General features: G+C 57.3%; 4 protein-coding genes across 4 annotated transcripts in view; 2 read left to right on the forward strand and 2 right to left on the reverse strand.

Annotated features, from left to right (window-relative positions):
* Positions 1–1035, forward strand: part of VDAG_00333 (uncharacterized protein) — a gene marked incomplete at its 5' end in the record, with an annotated part of 2998 nt that extends 1963 nt beyond the window's left edge. The window contains one exon of the mRNA XM_009651710.1: positions 88–1035. Coding sequence (XP_009650005.1) covers positions 88–689 — 602 coding nt within the window. The 3' untranslated portion in view covers positions 690–1035. The remainder of the gene's footprint in view (positions 1–87) is intronic.
* A 2402-nt stretch (positions 1036–3437) lies between these two features.
* VDAG_00334 (uncharacterized protein) lies at positions 3438–8465 on the forward strand (the record flags this gene model as incomplete). Its single annotated transcript, XM_009651711.1, has 2 exons — positions 3438–3479; positions 3591–8465. The coding sequence occupies 2 exons, from the start codon at positions 3438–3440 to the stop codon at positions 8463–8465; spliced, it is 4917 nt and encodes a 1638-aa protein (XP_009650006.1).
* A 1534-nt stretch (positions 8466–9999) lies between these two features.
* Positions 10000–11904, reverse strand: VDAG_00335 (uncharacterized protein; the record flags this gene model as incomplete). The annotated part of the gene is made up of 1 exon (XM_009651712.1): positions 10000–11904. One exon carries the CDS (start codon positions 11902–11904, stop codon positions 10000–10002), a length of 1905 nt encoding a protein of 634 aa, XP_009650007.1.
* A 706-nt stretch (positions 11905–12610) lies between these two features.
* Positions 12611–14364, reverse strand: VDAG_00336 (uncharacterized protein; the record flags this gene model as incomplete). The annotated part of the gene is made up of 3 exons (XM_009651713.1): positions 12611–13918; positions 13978–14168; positions 14262–14364. 3 exons carry the CDS (start codon positions 14362–14364, stop codon positions 12611–12613), a joined length of 1602 nt encoding a protein of 533 aa, XP_009650008.1.
* Positions 14365–17194: the final 2830 nt, after the last annotated feature.

Genomic DNA, 17194 nt, shown 5'->3' on the forward strand with positions numbered 1-17194 from the left:
GGGGCCAGCCGGACCAAACACGCATCAATGGGAACCAAACGGCCGCGGCAAACGCTGGCGCCAACCAGCAGGGCGCGCCTGTCCAAGGCAATGCGGGCGCACCAGCCGCCGCCAAGAAGACGAAATCTAGACGTCGCGCGGAAAGGGACCTCAAGATGGCCGCTGCTCATCGTCGCCGTGAGGCCAGAGAAAAAGCCTACCACAACCCGCCCCGTCCTGAGGACATGTGGATTTGCGAGTTCTGCGAATACGAGCAGATTTTTGGCGAACCTCCCTACGCCCTCATCCGACAGTACGAGATTAAGGATCAAAAAGCCCGCCGCCAGGAACAAGAAAGAAAGCGGCTGCTCGAGAAGGCCAAGGCCAAGAGGCGCAAGGGCAAGAAGGCCAACAGTGGCAAGCCTGGTGCCAAGAACACTGACTCGTCTCAGCCGGAGCCTCAACAGCAGCCTCACAGAGTTGACGGAGGGCATACGGACGGAACGCGCTCGCAGACCAATAGCACGGACGAGGATGAAGAAGGGTACCATAATGGCGAATCCGACTACGACGGCCGCTCCTTCACCCACGATGACCCGCCCATGACACTTTCGGACGATCCAGACCCCGAATACCCCGACGACGAACGCCTGGCATGTCCCTGCGCGTCCTGCGTGGCCGGCGCAGGGCATGCAGGGGTGCCTGCCTAGAGAGGAGGAACAGGAAGCCTCCTGCGTGTCGTCGAATGTGATACCCAGGAAGCCTGCATCTGGACCACTTGGCTACTTTTGTTTTTATTTTGGCATTTCTGCGCGCACAGCGTTCTGTTTGAGTTTTGGATTTGACAATGGACCCAAGATGCGCCCCAAAGCACGCATCAAGTCGGTGGTCTTGTCCCATGATGAAGCCTGATTTAGTTTGACGGCTGGTTTGCAGTCCCGCAGTTTCCGGAAAACGGGGCGGTTCGCTATACCCCATGGGATCATCGTCGCTGACTGATGGCAACTGAAGATTGCAAGAGAGGAGGCAGTATTGTGCGAAACGTTGCGACGCATGTCGAGGCTTCGCGCACGGTGTTGAAGGCTGTCGAGTCTGGGGTGGAACGGGGAGGGGGCAGAGAGGGAGCAGAGAGAAGAGTGCTGGCGATGAACGTTAGGCCGCAGCCTGCCAGGCGTTGCACGACCTGACGCAGACAGTGGCCAGTATCGGTGGGAGGTTGTCGTCAGGGTCCTGTGTCATACCAGCGACAAGGCTAAGATGGATGGGTGGTGGACAGGGACTTCGGGCTTGAGGAAGCCCTCGATCTTGTCTAAGGCATGTTTCGAGTTAGCACCTCAGTGGTCACGTCAACCTAAGCCTGACTACTTCACATGCTTGGTTAGGTAGCAAGCGCATGACACAACCCTGCAAGACCAAGACGCAATGTTTCGTGGTGAACTGGCATGCCACTACTTGTGATCAGCTAAGCTCAGTTGACCGCCCGCCATGCGCTGCGACTCGAGAAGCATTGCGATTCGCGAGAGGCCTCATGCGCGACGAATCCCGCACGTCGTCTCCTCTCGACTCTAGACAGTATCACTTTGCCCTTGCTTCAGGCCTAGAGTGTAGGACGGAAAAAAAATAGCGTGGGTGCACGTCCAAGGCACTGGGGGGCAGCAAGGGCACCAGCAGCACAGAGGCATCTGTCCTGTGCTGCATGTATGACGTCGTGCCGGCCCCACCACTCCTTCGACTGTGTCTCCCAGCTTTTCGGGGGTGGGAACAATGAGTTAGAGAACAGACACAGCAACCACCGCCAAGGGGCGCGCGATGCACCAGGAGGTCTCGATGTGATTCGCGTTAGTGCCGGAACAGTCGCGTTCCTGAACGCAGCGGGTCGAGCCAGGCCCGCGTCAATCTTGGCCAAGGAAGCTGGCGAGCTTGTCTCGGGTCCCCGATGGTGCAGGCTGTTGATTGAGGCTGAGCATGAAGAACAGGCACGGCCGAACCTGGCTCGTGAGGAGCCGCGCTCGGGGGGGGGAGTGGGATTGGGATTGGGATCTACCTAGAACGGCCCAGGCTAGGGAGCAAGCTGCCAAGGTCTTTGGGCCTGGCGTCGGCAGCAAGTCGAGTTGAGTATCGACTGCTGGTTAGTGTTTCTTTGATTCCCCTTCGCTGTCTTTTATTTTGGCTGTGTTGCCTGGGCAGCACGGCACCTGAGCACGATGTGGTCCCCCATCCCAAAGTCAAGACAAGGGAACAGAGTGGGAGGGAGGGTTGTGGTCGATCCAGGCACGAGAGCCTTGATATTGTGAGACAACCAGTTGGTCTTTGCGGGTACACAGGATGTGTCGGATCCGCCGATGCGGCGAGATCTGTTGGACTAGGACTAGACGTGAACGTGTCGTGTGGCGGCTGGTCGTCTGAAAGCGGCAGCTTGTGCAGAATGGGGCAGCGTGCTTGACGAATCTACCTAGGTACCTAGCTGTCGCAGGGGTTCAGAGCGTGGGACACTCGGTGCTGAAGGGTTCTTCTGGTGGAAGGCCTGCTCGTGATGTTTGTGTGTCCATGTTGCAATCTGGAGATGCAGGACGGCCATGAGACTCTGCTTGGGGAACCAAAAGAGCCGAGTAACCATGCATGCGACAGGGGAGAGAAGGGTGGGCGAGGTGAGCTCCCCATGAGTGATCGACGCGGGAGCGCATCATTACGGCGATGTCGATTAGGGCCAGCAGCAGCGGCAGCAGCAGCAGCCATCAGTGGAAAGCCACCGCGCGCTGAATAAGGTGGATCAGCGCTACCTGGTCTGCCTGGCCTCTGGCTAGCCCCGGTAATTCCCTGTTTAGGCCGCTTAGCGCAGCCTCCCACCGCGTCCGTCGTCATCAGTGGAGCTCGACGCTGCACCTTTCTGAGCCTGCTGGTTGCTGGTCGCTGGTTGCTGCTGCTTAATGCTGCTTGGTCGTCGCTGCTCTCCGCGGCCGGATGGTCGGTCTTGCTTCCTTCCTCTCCTCCTCACCCCCCGGCCCTTGCCTGCCCTTGCTTGCTTGCCATTGCCTTCCCTGAATGGTAAAAATCCACCAGCGTTCCCCATCCCCCAATCCACCATCCAATCCCCAGAGCCAAGCATCGCATCAGGCAGACCACCTCCCCCCCCCAGCACTTTTTCCTACCCTAGAAACGGGGAGAGTCCTCATCCATCATCCGACGCTCCGCATCATTCATCGTCCACATCAGCATCATCATTCCCTCTCTCCCCCTTCCCTTCTCTAGTTATTCTTTGATCCCGCGCCGCCGCAGCGTCCGGCTCATCAGTCTGAACCGTTTCCGCCGCACCAACCGAACACCACACGCAACGTTCATACAAAGCGCCGCAGTAATGCAGGCTGCCATTTAACGTTCCTCGTAAAACAACGTCAAAGCTGGAGACTGCGCCCACCATCCAACCCTCCTGGGAGTAAAGCTTCGACGAGCTCGCCATCATGTTCGGCAGCATGAGGAAGAAGCACCGGCAGCCAGCACAGGTAAGCTACCAATTGGAGAGGCGTCATCTGCTGCACATCTTCACACCTCTGCCACCGTCCAAATACAAAACGATAAAAAGACCCAAGTCTGACCGTTGCGACCTTCTGTAGCCTCTGACTGCCGCCACCGCAAACCCAAACGCGGCCACCGCCGCCGCTGCCGTCTTTGGGCGCCACAACTCCGATGCCTCGCTCTCCTCTGCCGCCGCCGCCGCCGCGTTGCGATCAAGGCCGACGACGCCGATCAATGTCGGCGAGGTCCAGACCAAGCGCACCCAACGCCGGAGCGCATCCGTCTCCTCACAGAACAGCCAACACGACGCGCGACGAGCCCTTCACAGAACCGCCAGCCAGAGCTCCATGACGGAACGCACATTCCGCACGCCCTCGCCCTCACCACATCGACCCGTCTCGTCTGGCGCATACGACTCGCCGCCGCCCGTGCCCGCCATCCCCGAAGACATGCGATCCGACAACGGTAGGAACACTCACAAGAGAGCAACCAGCTTACAGACTCAGCCCTTCCGAGTCGCAAGCCAGAAAAAGCAAGGAGGAGCGGGGTCTTGGTTCGGCGCCGCCACCGAGGGCCCAGCGGTCAATGTCAGAAAGTCGGATGCGTTGCTGTCGCGAACTCAGCCCTCTGAATCTCGACCAGGAGCCGTAAGCCCAACTTCTTCTATCAATTTCTCTCGTCCAAGAGCCTTGCAGGCCGGCTCACCGCCCGCCTCGCCAATCTTCGAAAGAATGCCCTCAGTGACACACAGCCAGCGATATGTTGCTCCCCATCGAGCCCAGTCCGTCACCTCGACCCACTCGTCCGTCGCCTCCGACCAGTCGTTGGTCTACGATCCCAACTCGAGACGGATGGTGCCCAAGGCCGATTTGCTGGCGAGGGAGTACGACATCGAGCCGAGCGAGAAGCCAGTCAAGAGAAAAAAGAAGCAGCAGCAGCAGCAGTTGCCGCTGGGAAGGAGCGGGTCTCACCTTGCGCAGGGAACAGTGGCGAGAGCCAGAGGTACTGCAGTTGAAGGTGAAGAATCGCACGTTCAGACACGTTCACAGCCACAGGCACAGGCACAGATCCAACCAGAAGTTGAAACCAAGGCCCAACCCCAACTCGTCGTCCGAACCCAGCCTCAGTCGCAACGATTTGTCCGGCCCGAGAGTCCAGAACCCAAGACCCGTCAGCGCCACCCGCAAACAGAGCAACCGGCCCCGATCATGACAGCCGCAGTCGCGGCCGCCGTGGCATCAGGGACAGGCCCTCGAACGCCGGAGCCTCCTCGCGTGCAGGCTTCGACCACAGCCGATCGCACTGGTCACGTCAGCAACGGCACCGCTGCTCCAGTCCAGGCTCATCAGACGGACAGTGCGCCACCCAGCGGCAGGGCCGAGCTTGAAGACGAGGAGTCTTCCGAAGAAGATGAAGAGGACGAGGAGGAGGATCTTGTTGATGGAGCTACCGCTCACCCTGAATCAGAACCCTACGGCGCTGAGGCTGTGCCCGCAAACACGGCTCGCCACTCGTCTCCTCCATCCTTCTCGACCAGCAGCACGGCCGTTGATAATTTTGCCGACAACGTTGTGTCGTCAGCACCGCCCAAACAGCACGGTAGCGTGCGAAGCCTCCGAGAGCATTCAAACAGCCCGGTGCGGAATGCGCGCTTTGCGCTGCGAACTGACCAACTTGTAGTCAAACACGAGCCTCCTGCGAGGTCCGTGTCGCCCCGAAAGTCGGCTCTGAAGAACTCGTCGAGTCCATCGCGAGGTGCCTCGCCGTCAGAAGATGGTTCGGATCTGGGCCTGGAGCACTACGCAAGCCACCAGGACGATCTGCCTTCCAATCGGAAGAAGAGCGTACGCGTCAGCTTTGACGAGCACAGCACGCAAGTGATTGGCGAGTCTGCCCAGGAGCAACATGCAGATTCACCTATCGTGCCGAGCCCTCAAACAGCACGACGACCATGGTACAGCAACATTGGCCGCAACAAGAAAAAGGACTCGGTAGCTCTGGACGTTGACGAAGTCATGCAACCTCGCCCCGCCCTGCCATCTTTCGGGAGCGTTCGGGACAAGAAGCCGAAAGAGACTGAAGAGGAGCGTCCGCTCGTGCGGCCTGTCGAGTCTGAGCATTCGCCCGCCATCTCAGCCTCGCCAGCGGCTCTTCCTTCATCGCCCGACGATGGGGAAATTGATGATCCCATTGGCCACTCCACCGACGGCAATCTGGCCTCCATTCTGACCCGAGAGAATGCGGCGAAGAACGAGGCAAACATCTCCAAGTTCAGAGAACCGCTGCCTCCTGTTGTCACCTCTCTGGAAGGAACCGGATATCACTCCCCAAGCTCCTCCAGCAGCGACGACGAGGATGGCGAGGGGTCGCCTCCTACGCAGGAGACGTTCCTAGACTCCATTGCAGAGGCTCCGTCGGAACCAGCTTTGAACCCCCTGGACGAGACGAAGGAGGAGGAAACTCTTGTCGAGAATACCGAACGCATAAACGTGGGTGGTACTGGCGCAACGCACCTACAGGTAGATACGGGTCGCGAATTATCACAGGACGCTGTTCCTATCATCGCCATCATCGAACCTAGCCCAGGTCTCCAGGAACCCAGCGTGGGTGGCGCAGGCGCAGGGTACTTTGACGTTCCTGGTGGGTTCCCAGAGGACGACAATGATAGCAATAACGTATCAAGGCCTGCCGCCGTGCCCACTGGGCGCGAGGCAGAAGCGAAGACTGCTGTTGCTCCTATCCAGATCCCAACAAGTTCCACGGACTCAAGCGTCGACGAACTCGAGGCCTCTCCATCGAACACGCCTACCGCCCGGGCTCCCGGTGTTTCCACCATCAACGAAGAAACCGAATCATCTGGCAGCAGTATCTACAGCGATGCTTACGAAGATTTATCAGACGCTGAAGGCGACGGCTTCTTATCGCTAGATGCTGTCTTGACAACTCCCGTTTCGCAAAAGGTTTCGAAAAGACTATTTGAAAAGGCACTGATTGGCTCATCGAAGGAGGCATCGAAAGATGATAGCATTCAGAGATCTGATCTTTTCGTCGCTTCCGCTCCGGCAACTGAACCTCTCGAAACGCAAGACGATTGGGACAAGGCTAAACTGTATTGGAAGAGCTTGACCAACGACAAACGCAAGCAGCTCGAGCGCGAGGCTCAGGAAGAGGCTGGTGTCGAGGCCGACGAAGAACAAGTTACGCATCCCAAGAAGACAAAGAAGAAGAGGTCTTCGCGCGCCTCTCAGGTGTCCAAGCCCTCCGAGCAAGACACGGAACAGGAGGCAGTGCAACAGCGTCACGGCGATGCCGAGCGCAACTACCAAATCAAGCCAGGAACCAAATACGCATCGCAGGATGACGCTGGGGTTCCCCCGATGCGCCAATCTCTGCGAGGCACCGAGTCACAGCAGGGATCAGGTGTTGGTGGCTCAAGGCTTAAGAAATCGATGAGAGCTTCACAACCCGCAGCGACCAATGTGTCGGAGCCCACCATGCGTCGGACCCTACGCGCAGGTCCGCCCGAGACGAATGGTGCGCACAGCCGCAAGGCTTCTTCACAGGAGACGGCCCAAAGTAATGGCAACATGCGCAAGTCTATGAGACAGAATGGCAACCCGCAACCTGTCATCAGCCAGCCCGAACCGGCAGCCAGGAAGACTGGACGTCCCCTCAGTCTGCAGCAAGCTCCCACGCCTCGGGAGGCAGGCCCGAATCACAAGAGACAGTCATCAGTCGACTCTCCGGCCGCCGCTGCTGCTCTGGCCACCACACAGCCCAGCCTTCGCCGTCGAGGTTCGGATTCAAGCGAAAGCAGTTTTAAGCGGGCTCGACCCCAAAAACAAGCCCAGGGCTTTGGCTTCCGTCGGTCAATGAGGGCAGCCTCGCCTGAAAGGCCGGTTGAAAATAAGAGCTCCCGATTCAGCCTTCGATCCCTATCGCCGGTCGGGCGCCAGAACACTACGTCTCCACCCCCAACCACGGCCATGGGCAATCGCATGAGCATGCGATCCACGTTGCGCAGTGAGTCGGTCGACAGAGGCTCTTCTCGTATGCATATGCCCTCCTTTGGGCGATCATCGGGGAAGAAGGTTGCGGAGAAGAAGAACAAGAACCGATATGGAGACTCGAGTGACGAGGACGCTGCAGGGCCGTCCACTTTCCGTAGCCGCTTCGCTGACTCGAGCGACGAGGACGAGCCTTCCGCGCCGCCACCTGCCGCCGGCAAAATGCCGAAGAGTCTACGAAATGGCGGAGGCGCCTCGAGCTCGGCTGCTGCAGCTGCTATGAACCTGCCGACAACTCGTCAGAGACAGGATGCGGCAGAGTTCTCAGAGGAACTTTCTGACAGCAGCGACGAGGACCTGGCACCACCGCAACGAACGCCCAGCGGCAGGCTCGTCAGGGCGAACTCGGAGGGTCGTGGTCTCCAACGCAAACGATCTGGTCGCGGCGAACTGATGGAGTCTGCGACAACACCAGCAGTCAACAGCACCGAGTCGGCGACTCGGCCCGGGCACACTCGGCGGGGGAGCTTCTTCTCCGTTCTCCGCCGAAGAAAAGACAAGGATGGTGCTGGTAAAATATCGCGGCCGGAACCGAGAGAAAGTGCTGCTAGGCAAGGCACGAAACTCGAACGGAGCAACAGCGAGATCTCGGCGCTCCGTGTCAACAACTCATCGCCGCGCCTGCAAAAGAGGCAGCCGGCAAACTGGCCCCTCCCCGATACCACCGCACGACCGGCCACCTCTGGTGGTCCCGCCACGGGAGACTCCGCTCCGCAGCCACCATTTATGAAGCGTCGTAGCATCAGCCACACCTTTGGCGCGAGCAACAGCCATCATTTGCAGCAGCAGGAGCAGCTGAATGGGAACGTCACCCCAGACCTGGACGAGCAGTCCCAGGCGGGCGGGTCTGTAATGAAGAAGAAGAAGTTTGGCAAGCTGAGGAGAATGTTCGGACTGAACGACTAGGGGTCTGCACACGTGTTGGGATGTCTATCTCACAACGAGCCGAGCACCTCAAGTGGAAGGAAGGCAGCGCCCGATCGAGTCAGATCGTAATTCTAATGTAACAGGCGAGAAAGATGCTCGGAGTGAACCTCTCTTTTGTCAGTGAACGGGTACCGAAAACCTCTGGGGGCGTACGCAGGGTAGCAAACGTTAGACCGGGACTGCGTCAACGCACGCAATTTTTTTTGTTTTTCGTTTCCTTTTCCTTCTATTTTTTTCTTTTGGCTTTCTTTCTGTTTCTCCAGCCTTGTGATTGACGCTTTTCTCTCGATTTGTCCCTTCACCTCGGCTTTTGTATCACGAATTGGCACGGCGGCGAATACTCGGGGTGATCCATCTAGTGGACGACGGCGCAACTGCAGGTCTAGATAGGAGTGCTGGGCGGTTTAGGGCAAGAAAAGGGGTGTCCCGGCGGTGCTGAGGAGCTGTGCTGGGGTGGATGGATATGCCGCCTTTTGGCGGTGAGTGCAGCAGTAATCTCGGACATGAAGCTCTGGGGGGTCTTAGTCGTAATAGAGGTGAGGCTTTTGGCCGATATCTATGTGAGCGTGTGCCTGAGTGTGTGTGAGTGGGATGCATGTGTGCTCGAGTCAGTTCCTCTTGACCGTGTCGGCTCACGAGTCGGCCCAGGGATGCCATTCCTGGAGTGGTGCCGCGAACTGCACGACTGTGACTCTTCTCGCCTGCGAGCATCCCGAGATGTCAGCATGTGTCCAGCAGTCCAGCGTCTACAGCTCCACAGAAGAGGGGTTCGGATTTGCCATCACTCCATGTTGGTCCTCGCAACGCCGGAGTGCCACATAGTAATGGTACTGACAAGGTCATACGTCAGATATCACAAGACTGTCTCTGTCAATCTATCTCGGAGTCCAGTGCAATCAGCATGGAAAACGCCAGATCTTAGCAAAGAAAGGAAAGAAAGAAAGAAAGACCCTAAGAAGGCCCACAGCACTCCTGGTGGAGGCTCTCTTGTCCCTAGTCATTCGTGATCGACCCTTCCTTTTCCCCGTGCCGCCTCGCAGCCCTTCCAGAAGTTTTCCACCCGCGTGACGGGGCCTTGATTCGGGCAGGATCGGCGGCGCGGAGTTGTGGTGCGGTGCGGTGCGGAGGCCAGCCTGTGCGGATCCGATACCTTGGGGTTGGGACAATGACTCGACCCGATGCAGGGCTGGGGGTGCAGGGTCTGTGGGCTTTTTTCTTCCCTGGAGGACATGGGGAAGTGGGAGGGGGCACATTGGCAAACTTGGTGGTTGTCAGGATGTCTCAGAGTGTGGCGGTGGTGGTGGTGTTAGGGGGTTATTTTCTTTCCTTTCTGAGCTTCAAGGTGCGTCAGCTGGTATATCCTGTAGACGGTTGCGGTCCTGTGTCCCGAGGGCTCGACAGGCGATGCAAGTATGTGCTAGTCAACGAGACGAAACGGGGGGGAACCTCGGCATCTGGAGGAGCAAAGGTAGATTGTGAAATTGCTGTTCAACTATGGATTGGGAACGGGACACTAAGCCTCTGTCAGGTCGCCGCTGGTCGCCCAGTACACATTGTAGTTGAAGCCGTGTGCCTCGTAGAACGGTCCCAGCTTGACGGAACTTCCACCCGAAGTGGCTTCAAAGTCAAGTTCGCCACCCTCGACCTTGCGTACTGAGCCTAGATCGAGGCTGGGAACTTCGTCCAGAGTGTTGCTGCCATAGTTAGCAGCCAGCACAACTGGGCCATACGCGAGAGCCGCCACAGATGGCTCGTCGTTGGCGGAAATGGTGTGCAGTGCCATGGGCAGAGTGATGGTGACAATGTCCTCCTCACCCCAAGATCTTTTGATAGTGGCATAGGTCCCCGGCGCAGCCTCGACTCCATCCAGTGCTTGTCCATTGATGGCGATTGTGGCTCCCTTTGACCACATTGGGATCCGTACACGCAGGTCCCAATCGCCTCCCCCCTTTACCGTCAAGGTCGACGTATCTTGCAGCGGAAACTCCGTCTCCTGGAGTACGGTAACCTTTCTCTGCGTCCAGTTCAATTTCGATGGTGCGTACAAATTGACGTAGAGAGAAGACTCGTCGTAGAAGTAGATGGAGTCCATCAGCTTCGTGTTGGTCTCCAGTGCGGTACCCTGACAACACCACGCCGTGCCATAGTCAGTACTCCATGTACCTCCACCCCAGGCAGGCCCGACGCCTCGATGGCCGCCAGGGTTGAGAGACGTGAAGTAGGTGACATGACCATGGGCACTCGAGGGGTCTTGTTGTCCAATGGCGTGGTTGATAAGGGCTTGCTCATAAAAGTCAAAGTACTTGGAGTTGCTGGGGTCCATGACCCAGAGCTCGCGGGTCAGTTTAAGCATGTTGTACGTGTTGCACGCCTCGGCTGTGTCCTCGTCCAAGTAGCTGGCAATCGCGTTCGGGGGCCTGAAGTGTTCAGACTGACTGTTGGCGCCAATGGCATACGTGTGGGCCTGCACGGTAATGTTCCAGGCATTGCGGGCAATGTCGCTGTATCGTGTTGTCCCTGTGGCCTTGTACTCGCGAGCTGCCCCAATCCACTTCGGCACCTGCGTATTGGCGTGCAGCCCGTTCAGGCTATCTCGGTTGCCTGCCAGGGGGTCGAAGACGGATGCGTGATCGAACCGTTGAGCAACAGTGAGCCAGCGTTCGTCGCCTGTCTGGTGGAAGATGTCGGCCATGACTTCGTTCATCCCACCAAACTCGGTCGACATCATGGTCTGCATCTGGCTATAGCTCAGTTTTCCGGTGCGCAGGTCTACCCACCCAGCCATGCCAAGTAGGACATCTCGTGCTGTTTCGTCACCTATGTGCCGCCACACATCTAGAAGCCCGGCCATGGTTTTGTGGATGGAGTAGTACGGAACATTGCCGTTACTCAGAGTCCGCTTCTCCAGAGCCTCGATTTCCGACTCGGGAAACCCAGACAGATAGCCTGGATTGAAACCCGCCTGCTCATTGTTGGCCTGGCATTTGGCCAATTCGGTCGCAAAATAGCTTGCCCTGTCGCGGCACTCCTCGTCGCGAAGAACAGCCCAACAGTAGGACCAGGCGTTCAAGAAGTGCCCTTGGAAGTGGGAGCGGAATGGAAAGTCAGGAGCATCCCAGCCACCGTTGGGTTGGGCGCCCTGCAGGGGAAGCCCGTGAGTTTGCCGAAAGACATAAAGCAGGCGGTCGACGTCAACAAATTTGATGTAGCTGAGTGTCCGATCTTGATTCTCTAGCCATCTGCCCGGGTTCAAGGATACTTGGCTCATGTCGAAAGCAAAGGCTGAGACACCAATCTCGGTGCTCGCTGGCGGAACAGCCTGGCCATGGACATTTGACGACGCGGCGGATAGCGTCAATGCGAAAGCCAAGAGACTGGAAAGTCTGTAACACCGTTCGGAGACTAACGAGGACAGCATTGTGTTTGTTGTAGCTGAGGGCGAATTTGAAAGAACTGCCGAAGTCTTTGGGACATAGGAGAACTAGCATAGCGAAGCAAGAGCGGCCATATTTATACTTGCGCAGTTGCCAGACTTCTTTCTTCTCGGGGTGTACAAGCATGAAGTGGAAATCCGGGGAGTTGGGGTCGTATTCACCATTCATTTTGGTCGATCTCCGAGCGGCATGCCTTCCAACTGGTGCGCATGGGCGGCAATCAAGTGAAGCTACCCCGCGTATGGGGTGACGATCCCTAGATCTCCTGCGGATTTGGGGTTGGCCTGGGTGAAAGCATGTCGGCATCAAAGACCCGATCCGCTCAAGAAGGTTGATAACCGGATTTTGAGAGGCTTCTTGCGTGTTTGTCACCGTCGTAGGGTTACATTGAACATGTAAATCGCTTGTCCCGACGAAACCAGCAGCTTTACCGCTCCAACACGAGTCAAGCAAGGATCATGACGAGCATTACCATGCATCCAGACCAGTACTGTACAGCCCTGTCCGTTGGTTTGCACCCATAGATCCCATAGATACCAAGAGAATGGTGTGTAAATTTTGTCGGATTGCCATAACTCCAGTTTCATGCAATACACCTCATCAGCGCCAGACTAATACATGCGAAAGAAAGTTTTCCTGCCGAAAGAGAATGCCCACGTAAAAATACAAAAAGTTTTCGTCATGGTGGGTTTATGACTTTGATCTGGGCTTCGCGCGCCCCTTGTCGTCAGATCGTGCTTTCTCGCGTTCCAACAGAAGAGTCAACTGGCTTCTCGATCGGGCCAGCGGTACTGACGGGGCCGAACTCGGTATGGTAGGCATCAGTAGAGAGGTGGTAGAAGGGTTCCTCGCCAGATAGGGCCTGCTGATGTCGTGGTTGAGGGCTCCAATGGCTTGGAGAGCAACAATGTCCGGTTCGTCTGCGATTCTCGAGAGCTGTCCGTTTGCGGCGATGTTCGACGTGACTGCCGTAGCATTTGAGAGCAGCCCATATGACGCAGTACGGCCAATACTAGTTTGACGGGGGCGGTGGCGTTCCGTGTTTGACGACGACCGCTCCATGCTTGGTGACATAGGGCCTCTGTGCTCATTTGTAAATGCTGGCGTGCTTGACCTCGGCGCAGACGTAGGGCCTCGATAAACGCTCGTCTGCCCGCTGTGAAACGCCGAGAACCCGTCTTTCCGTGGGCTACCGTAAGAATCAACCGGTATTCGCGACCGTGGCCCGCCGGGCAGCGCCTGTGTCGGTTTAGGCAAAGGCTGTTCGGCAGGCGATTGTGCTTGATGATGTCGGTGATTCTGGTTCGCTACTGTAACCGCTGGGTTTGGTTGCACGGCCGGCTTCTTACCGAATGCTTTGGCACTCAACATGGTGTCGTTGGGGTGAGAGTCTGGGGTTGTCTGAGCGGATGCCCGATCCGGATTCGATGTCACACTGCCCTGCTGACTCCCGGAAAAGCGAGAGCCTGCAGACGACCCCGCCTTTGGATGAGGCTCTGAGCTTCCTGCGGATGATTGAGAGCTTTGTCTTCGAGCCAGCAAAGGCCTTCGCTTCGAAGCTGTGGATGAAGCAACGAATCTCTTTGTTGGCGCAGCAGCCTTCTTTCTACTAGTTTTTCCCGACGATGCCGCAGCGTCCGAGGAGGCTCGCATGTCTAGCCCGCTCGTGGCGGTGCTGCCAGAGGAGACCTCTTCACTTGACTTGCACTCGTCCTCATCGGAGCTAGGCGGTGAAACGAAACGAGCTGTTGGGCGGGGGCCGGACTTTGAATCACCTCTGGATTTCTTCAAAATAGGGTGAGGTGGTGGAGGCCGTGAAGAGGACGCCGAGAGTTCTTTGACAGATGCCGGTTCGCCGTTTCGGCTGGGCTCCGGAACATGGGGCGGCAGAGCGTCTGCTAGAACGTCTTGCAGGTCAGATGGCGGGTTAGAAGGCACGTTGAGCAGCAAATTTGTTGACTGGGAACTCTTCATAGGCACCACCGTTTTAGGTTCATCCTGCTTACATGATCAGCCGGGAACCTGCGGCAACACAGCGAGGGCAAGGTGATACATACGATTGGGGGCTCGTAACGGTTGGGAGACCCTTTTAGTGGCACGAAGGTTGGGCCAGAGGAGATTTGCTGCCATATGTCGGCAAGAACTTCAGCCTTGAGATGGCGCCTGTCGCTGCCCCAGACATGCCACCAAAAGTTCTCGAGTCGGCGCGCAGTCGGATCGTAGAGCTGCTTATTTGTTGTGGTATACACTATTCATGAGAAAGGCAAGTCAGCCACGCGGGTCATAATGAGACAGGCTGCGCAGCTTTCGATGAATTCAGTCGTGTGCGGTAACGACTTACCCTGCCAAAACTGTCTGATGACGTCGAGAGACAGATGATTAAGGTTGGCCACCTTTCCATAGATGCGCTTGTCGTCTTCAACGAAGCCCTTGGGCAGATCCATGTTGGCAAATGGCGACTAATGGCGAAAGATAAACTCAGAAGAAGGCGAGTACGGCGTGACGAGTGTGGTGGTGCGGATGACGGGCACACTGTCGAAAGGGAGGCGCTCAGAGGTGGCGCGGACTACGGAAAAGAGTGAGAGACACGCATTGTCGCCGCGTTGGCCTGATAATTAGATGTGGTAATCCGCGGCGATTGTGAATCGAGATGAGAAGCACAGCAGTGACAATGTGAGACGGATGGCTGGCGCAACCTGTTGTGAAGAGCAGTTGGGTCGGCCTCTTTTGATTCCACCAGCATGTGGAGAGAGGTTGTTCTGTGCGTTGTGATGGTGAAGAGTGGTGCGCAATGTTCGAGGAGCGGAGGAATCCTCTGGAACTGCGTGCGGTTGCCCGTTGTCGAGTGAGGCCCGAAGAAACCGTGTTGTTTCTGAGAGTGCTGGCTCGCCTCTACGACGATGCTGGGAAAGAAATGGTCGTCGACTTTGCTGGTGAGGGCGATAGCGTCGGTACAAACGGAAGCTACCCGGTTACTACAACGGCTCTAGTCGCCGATGGATCCAGGATAGAGTGCTGGCTCGGGTCAAGGTCATCTGTGTGCTGTGAACGCACAATAGGATCTCGGGGTTCGGAAGACGATGGGCACAGCCAGCACCAGGTTGGGGACAAGGTGAAGGAAAGTAGAGGAAGGAAGGAGATGTCGAAGTTAGGCAAGGGTGAGACGAGGTCGAGTGGATGTAGCTGGGCGGAGCGCGTTCCCTAGGTCCCTCCTACTCCGCTACCGACGTACGATTGCCGCTCTGGCTTCGGTTGTGTGGTGAAAATGGCCGGCCTGTCAGTGGACTCTGGCTACCTAGGTAAGGTAGCTGGAGGAGGGCAAACAGAGGGCAGAGGGCGATAGGGGGTAGCGAGAGAGGAAGGGAAAAAAATGCACCAGATGTGGAGGAGGAGGACGGCGGAGCATGATTCACACATGGGTGGCGCTACATGGGGGAAGGGCCTCGTGGAGCCCCTGCTCTAGCCCCTAATGATTTTTAGCTTCTAGGTAATAAGGCAAGATCGGTAAGATAGCCAGCTAGCCACCTGCAACCCGGGTCTTGCCATTGCTCGAGCGCCTTTCGCGAGTGAGGAGGTACCTACGGCATGTGCGGGAGTACCTTCGACACCTAGGTACCTACCTACAGTACCTAAGGTACCTACCTAAGGTTCCTTGCCTTGCACACCAACCAGCACCATAGTTGTCGGTGAGGGGCGATGCGCTGCTGGTGGGCCAACTACCTGGCACAGGGCGATCGGAGAGCACACGGGGCCGCCCGTGACTGGAAGTGAGTTGACCCTGGAGAAAGGGGGGTGGGAAGGGTAGAGGTTTATTTGCCGGCGTGGCAGGCTGCACATGTGTTCTCGAGGGAGGAGGGGGCGCGATAGAGAATGGGGTAGGTACCTAGGTAATTAGGTACTCAGGTAGGTGCGTCCTTAGGTACCGTGCCTTAGACAGGGAGGGGAGGTGCAGGAACAGGTGCAGCAGTCACTGGGCCTCCACCTCTCATCGTACCTGCCTCGAAAGAATGTGGCAATCCCAAGGGAGGTGCAACGTACCTATTGTGCACACCTCCTGCTCGAGCTCTGGCCTGGGCCACCAGTCCAACAGTCAGTCTCCTTCGATGGCGTGCTCGCTTGTCCTTTCAGTTTTCTCTCCTCCCATCCCCGCCTCTCGCGAGGAGGAGAGTCGTAACCTAGAGGCTCAGCGAAGCTCTCTACCACCTCCAAATCCCCGCTCCACGCCTTGTCCATCAAGACTCAAGCCATGTCTGGATCTCGCGCTTTCGAAAGCCCACATTGGCGAATAGCTCTCTGCCCCAGATCCAGTGACTGACCCAGCCCACAGCTGCCAACTCAATGGCTGGCTCCGTGCACCCTACAGACGGCGGTGAGCTGCCTGAAGGCGCCCAGATAAGTCATCCCAGCTGCAATGCTTGTCATGGCTGGGTCTGACTGCCGACTTCTCCATCTCGTCCTCCGATTGCTCTGTTCGACACGGCTCGACCGCTGTCACGCAATGTCTACCGTTTGACTCAGCAGAAACCCATGATCTATTACCTTCGGGCTCGGTCTCTTCCGCACACCGCTGTGGGGCCGACAACACTGCCAGCGACAAGGGGTCATCACAGTAGCTTACCACCTTGCCAACTGCCTCCCTGCCGCGGCCGAGCATCTCCTGGCAGCCCCCACAACCTCAGAAGGCGACATTCTAGAACACGACGGGCTGACAACGGCCCTCGCCACCGCCGCCGATTGTGAAGGACAAGCAGAGCAAGATCCACAAGTGCTTGACAGCGTCCTTGTGCGGCGCTCGACACCGACAGAACCACCCTGCCCTGACATGTTCTCGATTGACACCTTCACGCCAGCTACCTACCTACCTGGTCGACTATCGTCCCGGACACGGCTCTCTCGGCTCACCGCCGTGTCCTGTTCGAAATGTCACAACTGACTAGTAAAGAAGCAAGTCGTTGTCACGCTCTAGGTACTTTCGGAAGTGACATTTGTCATGGTATTCACCCGCGCCATCAGCGCCTCTGATCCCACCTGTCGGCCACTCGACGAGTTCAACGAGACTACCATACAATCAATTCTCGCTCAGCCTGAAGGAGCGAGAGTTTTCCCGCTTCCACCCCCTCCTTGTGATCTTGTGACGTCTCATGATCTCCCGTTGCGGGGAGACGCCGGTCACTAGAGTCGTGTGATCAATCCCATGTCACGGGATGGTAGGCGCAACGGAAGAGGGCTGAGTGGACAGTTGCGCTTCAACGCGGTCCAATGCAATCTACTCCG

The sequence above is a fragment of the Verticillium dahliae genome, genomic scaffold (assembly GCF_000150675.1).
Source record: "Verticillium dahliae VdLs.17 supercont1.1 genomic scaffold, whole genome shotgun sequence".
In the NCBI taxonomy this organism is placed as follows: Eukaryota; Fungi; Ascomycota; class Sordariomycetes; order Glomerellales; family Plectosphaerellaceae; genus Verticillium; species Verticillium dahliae.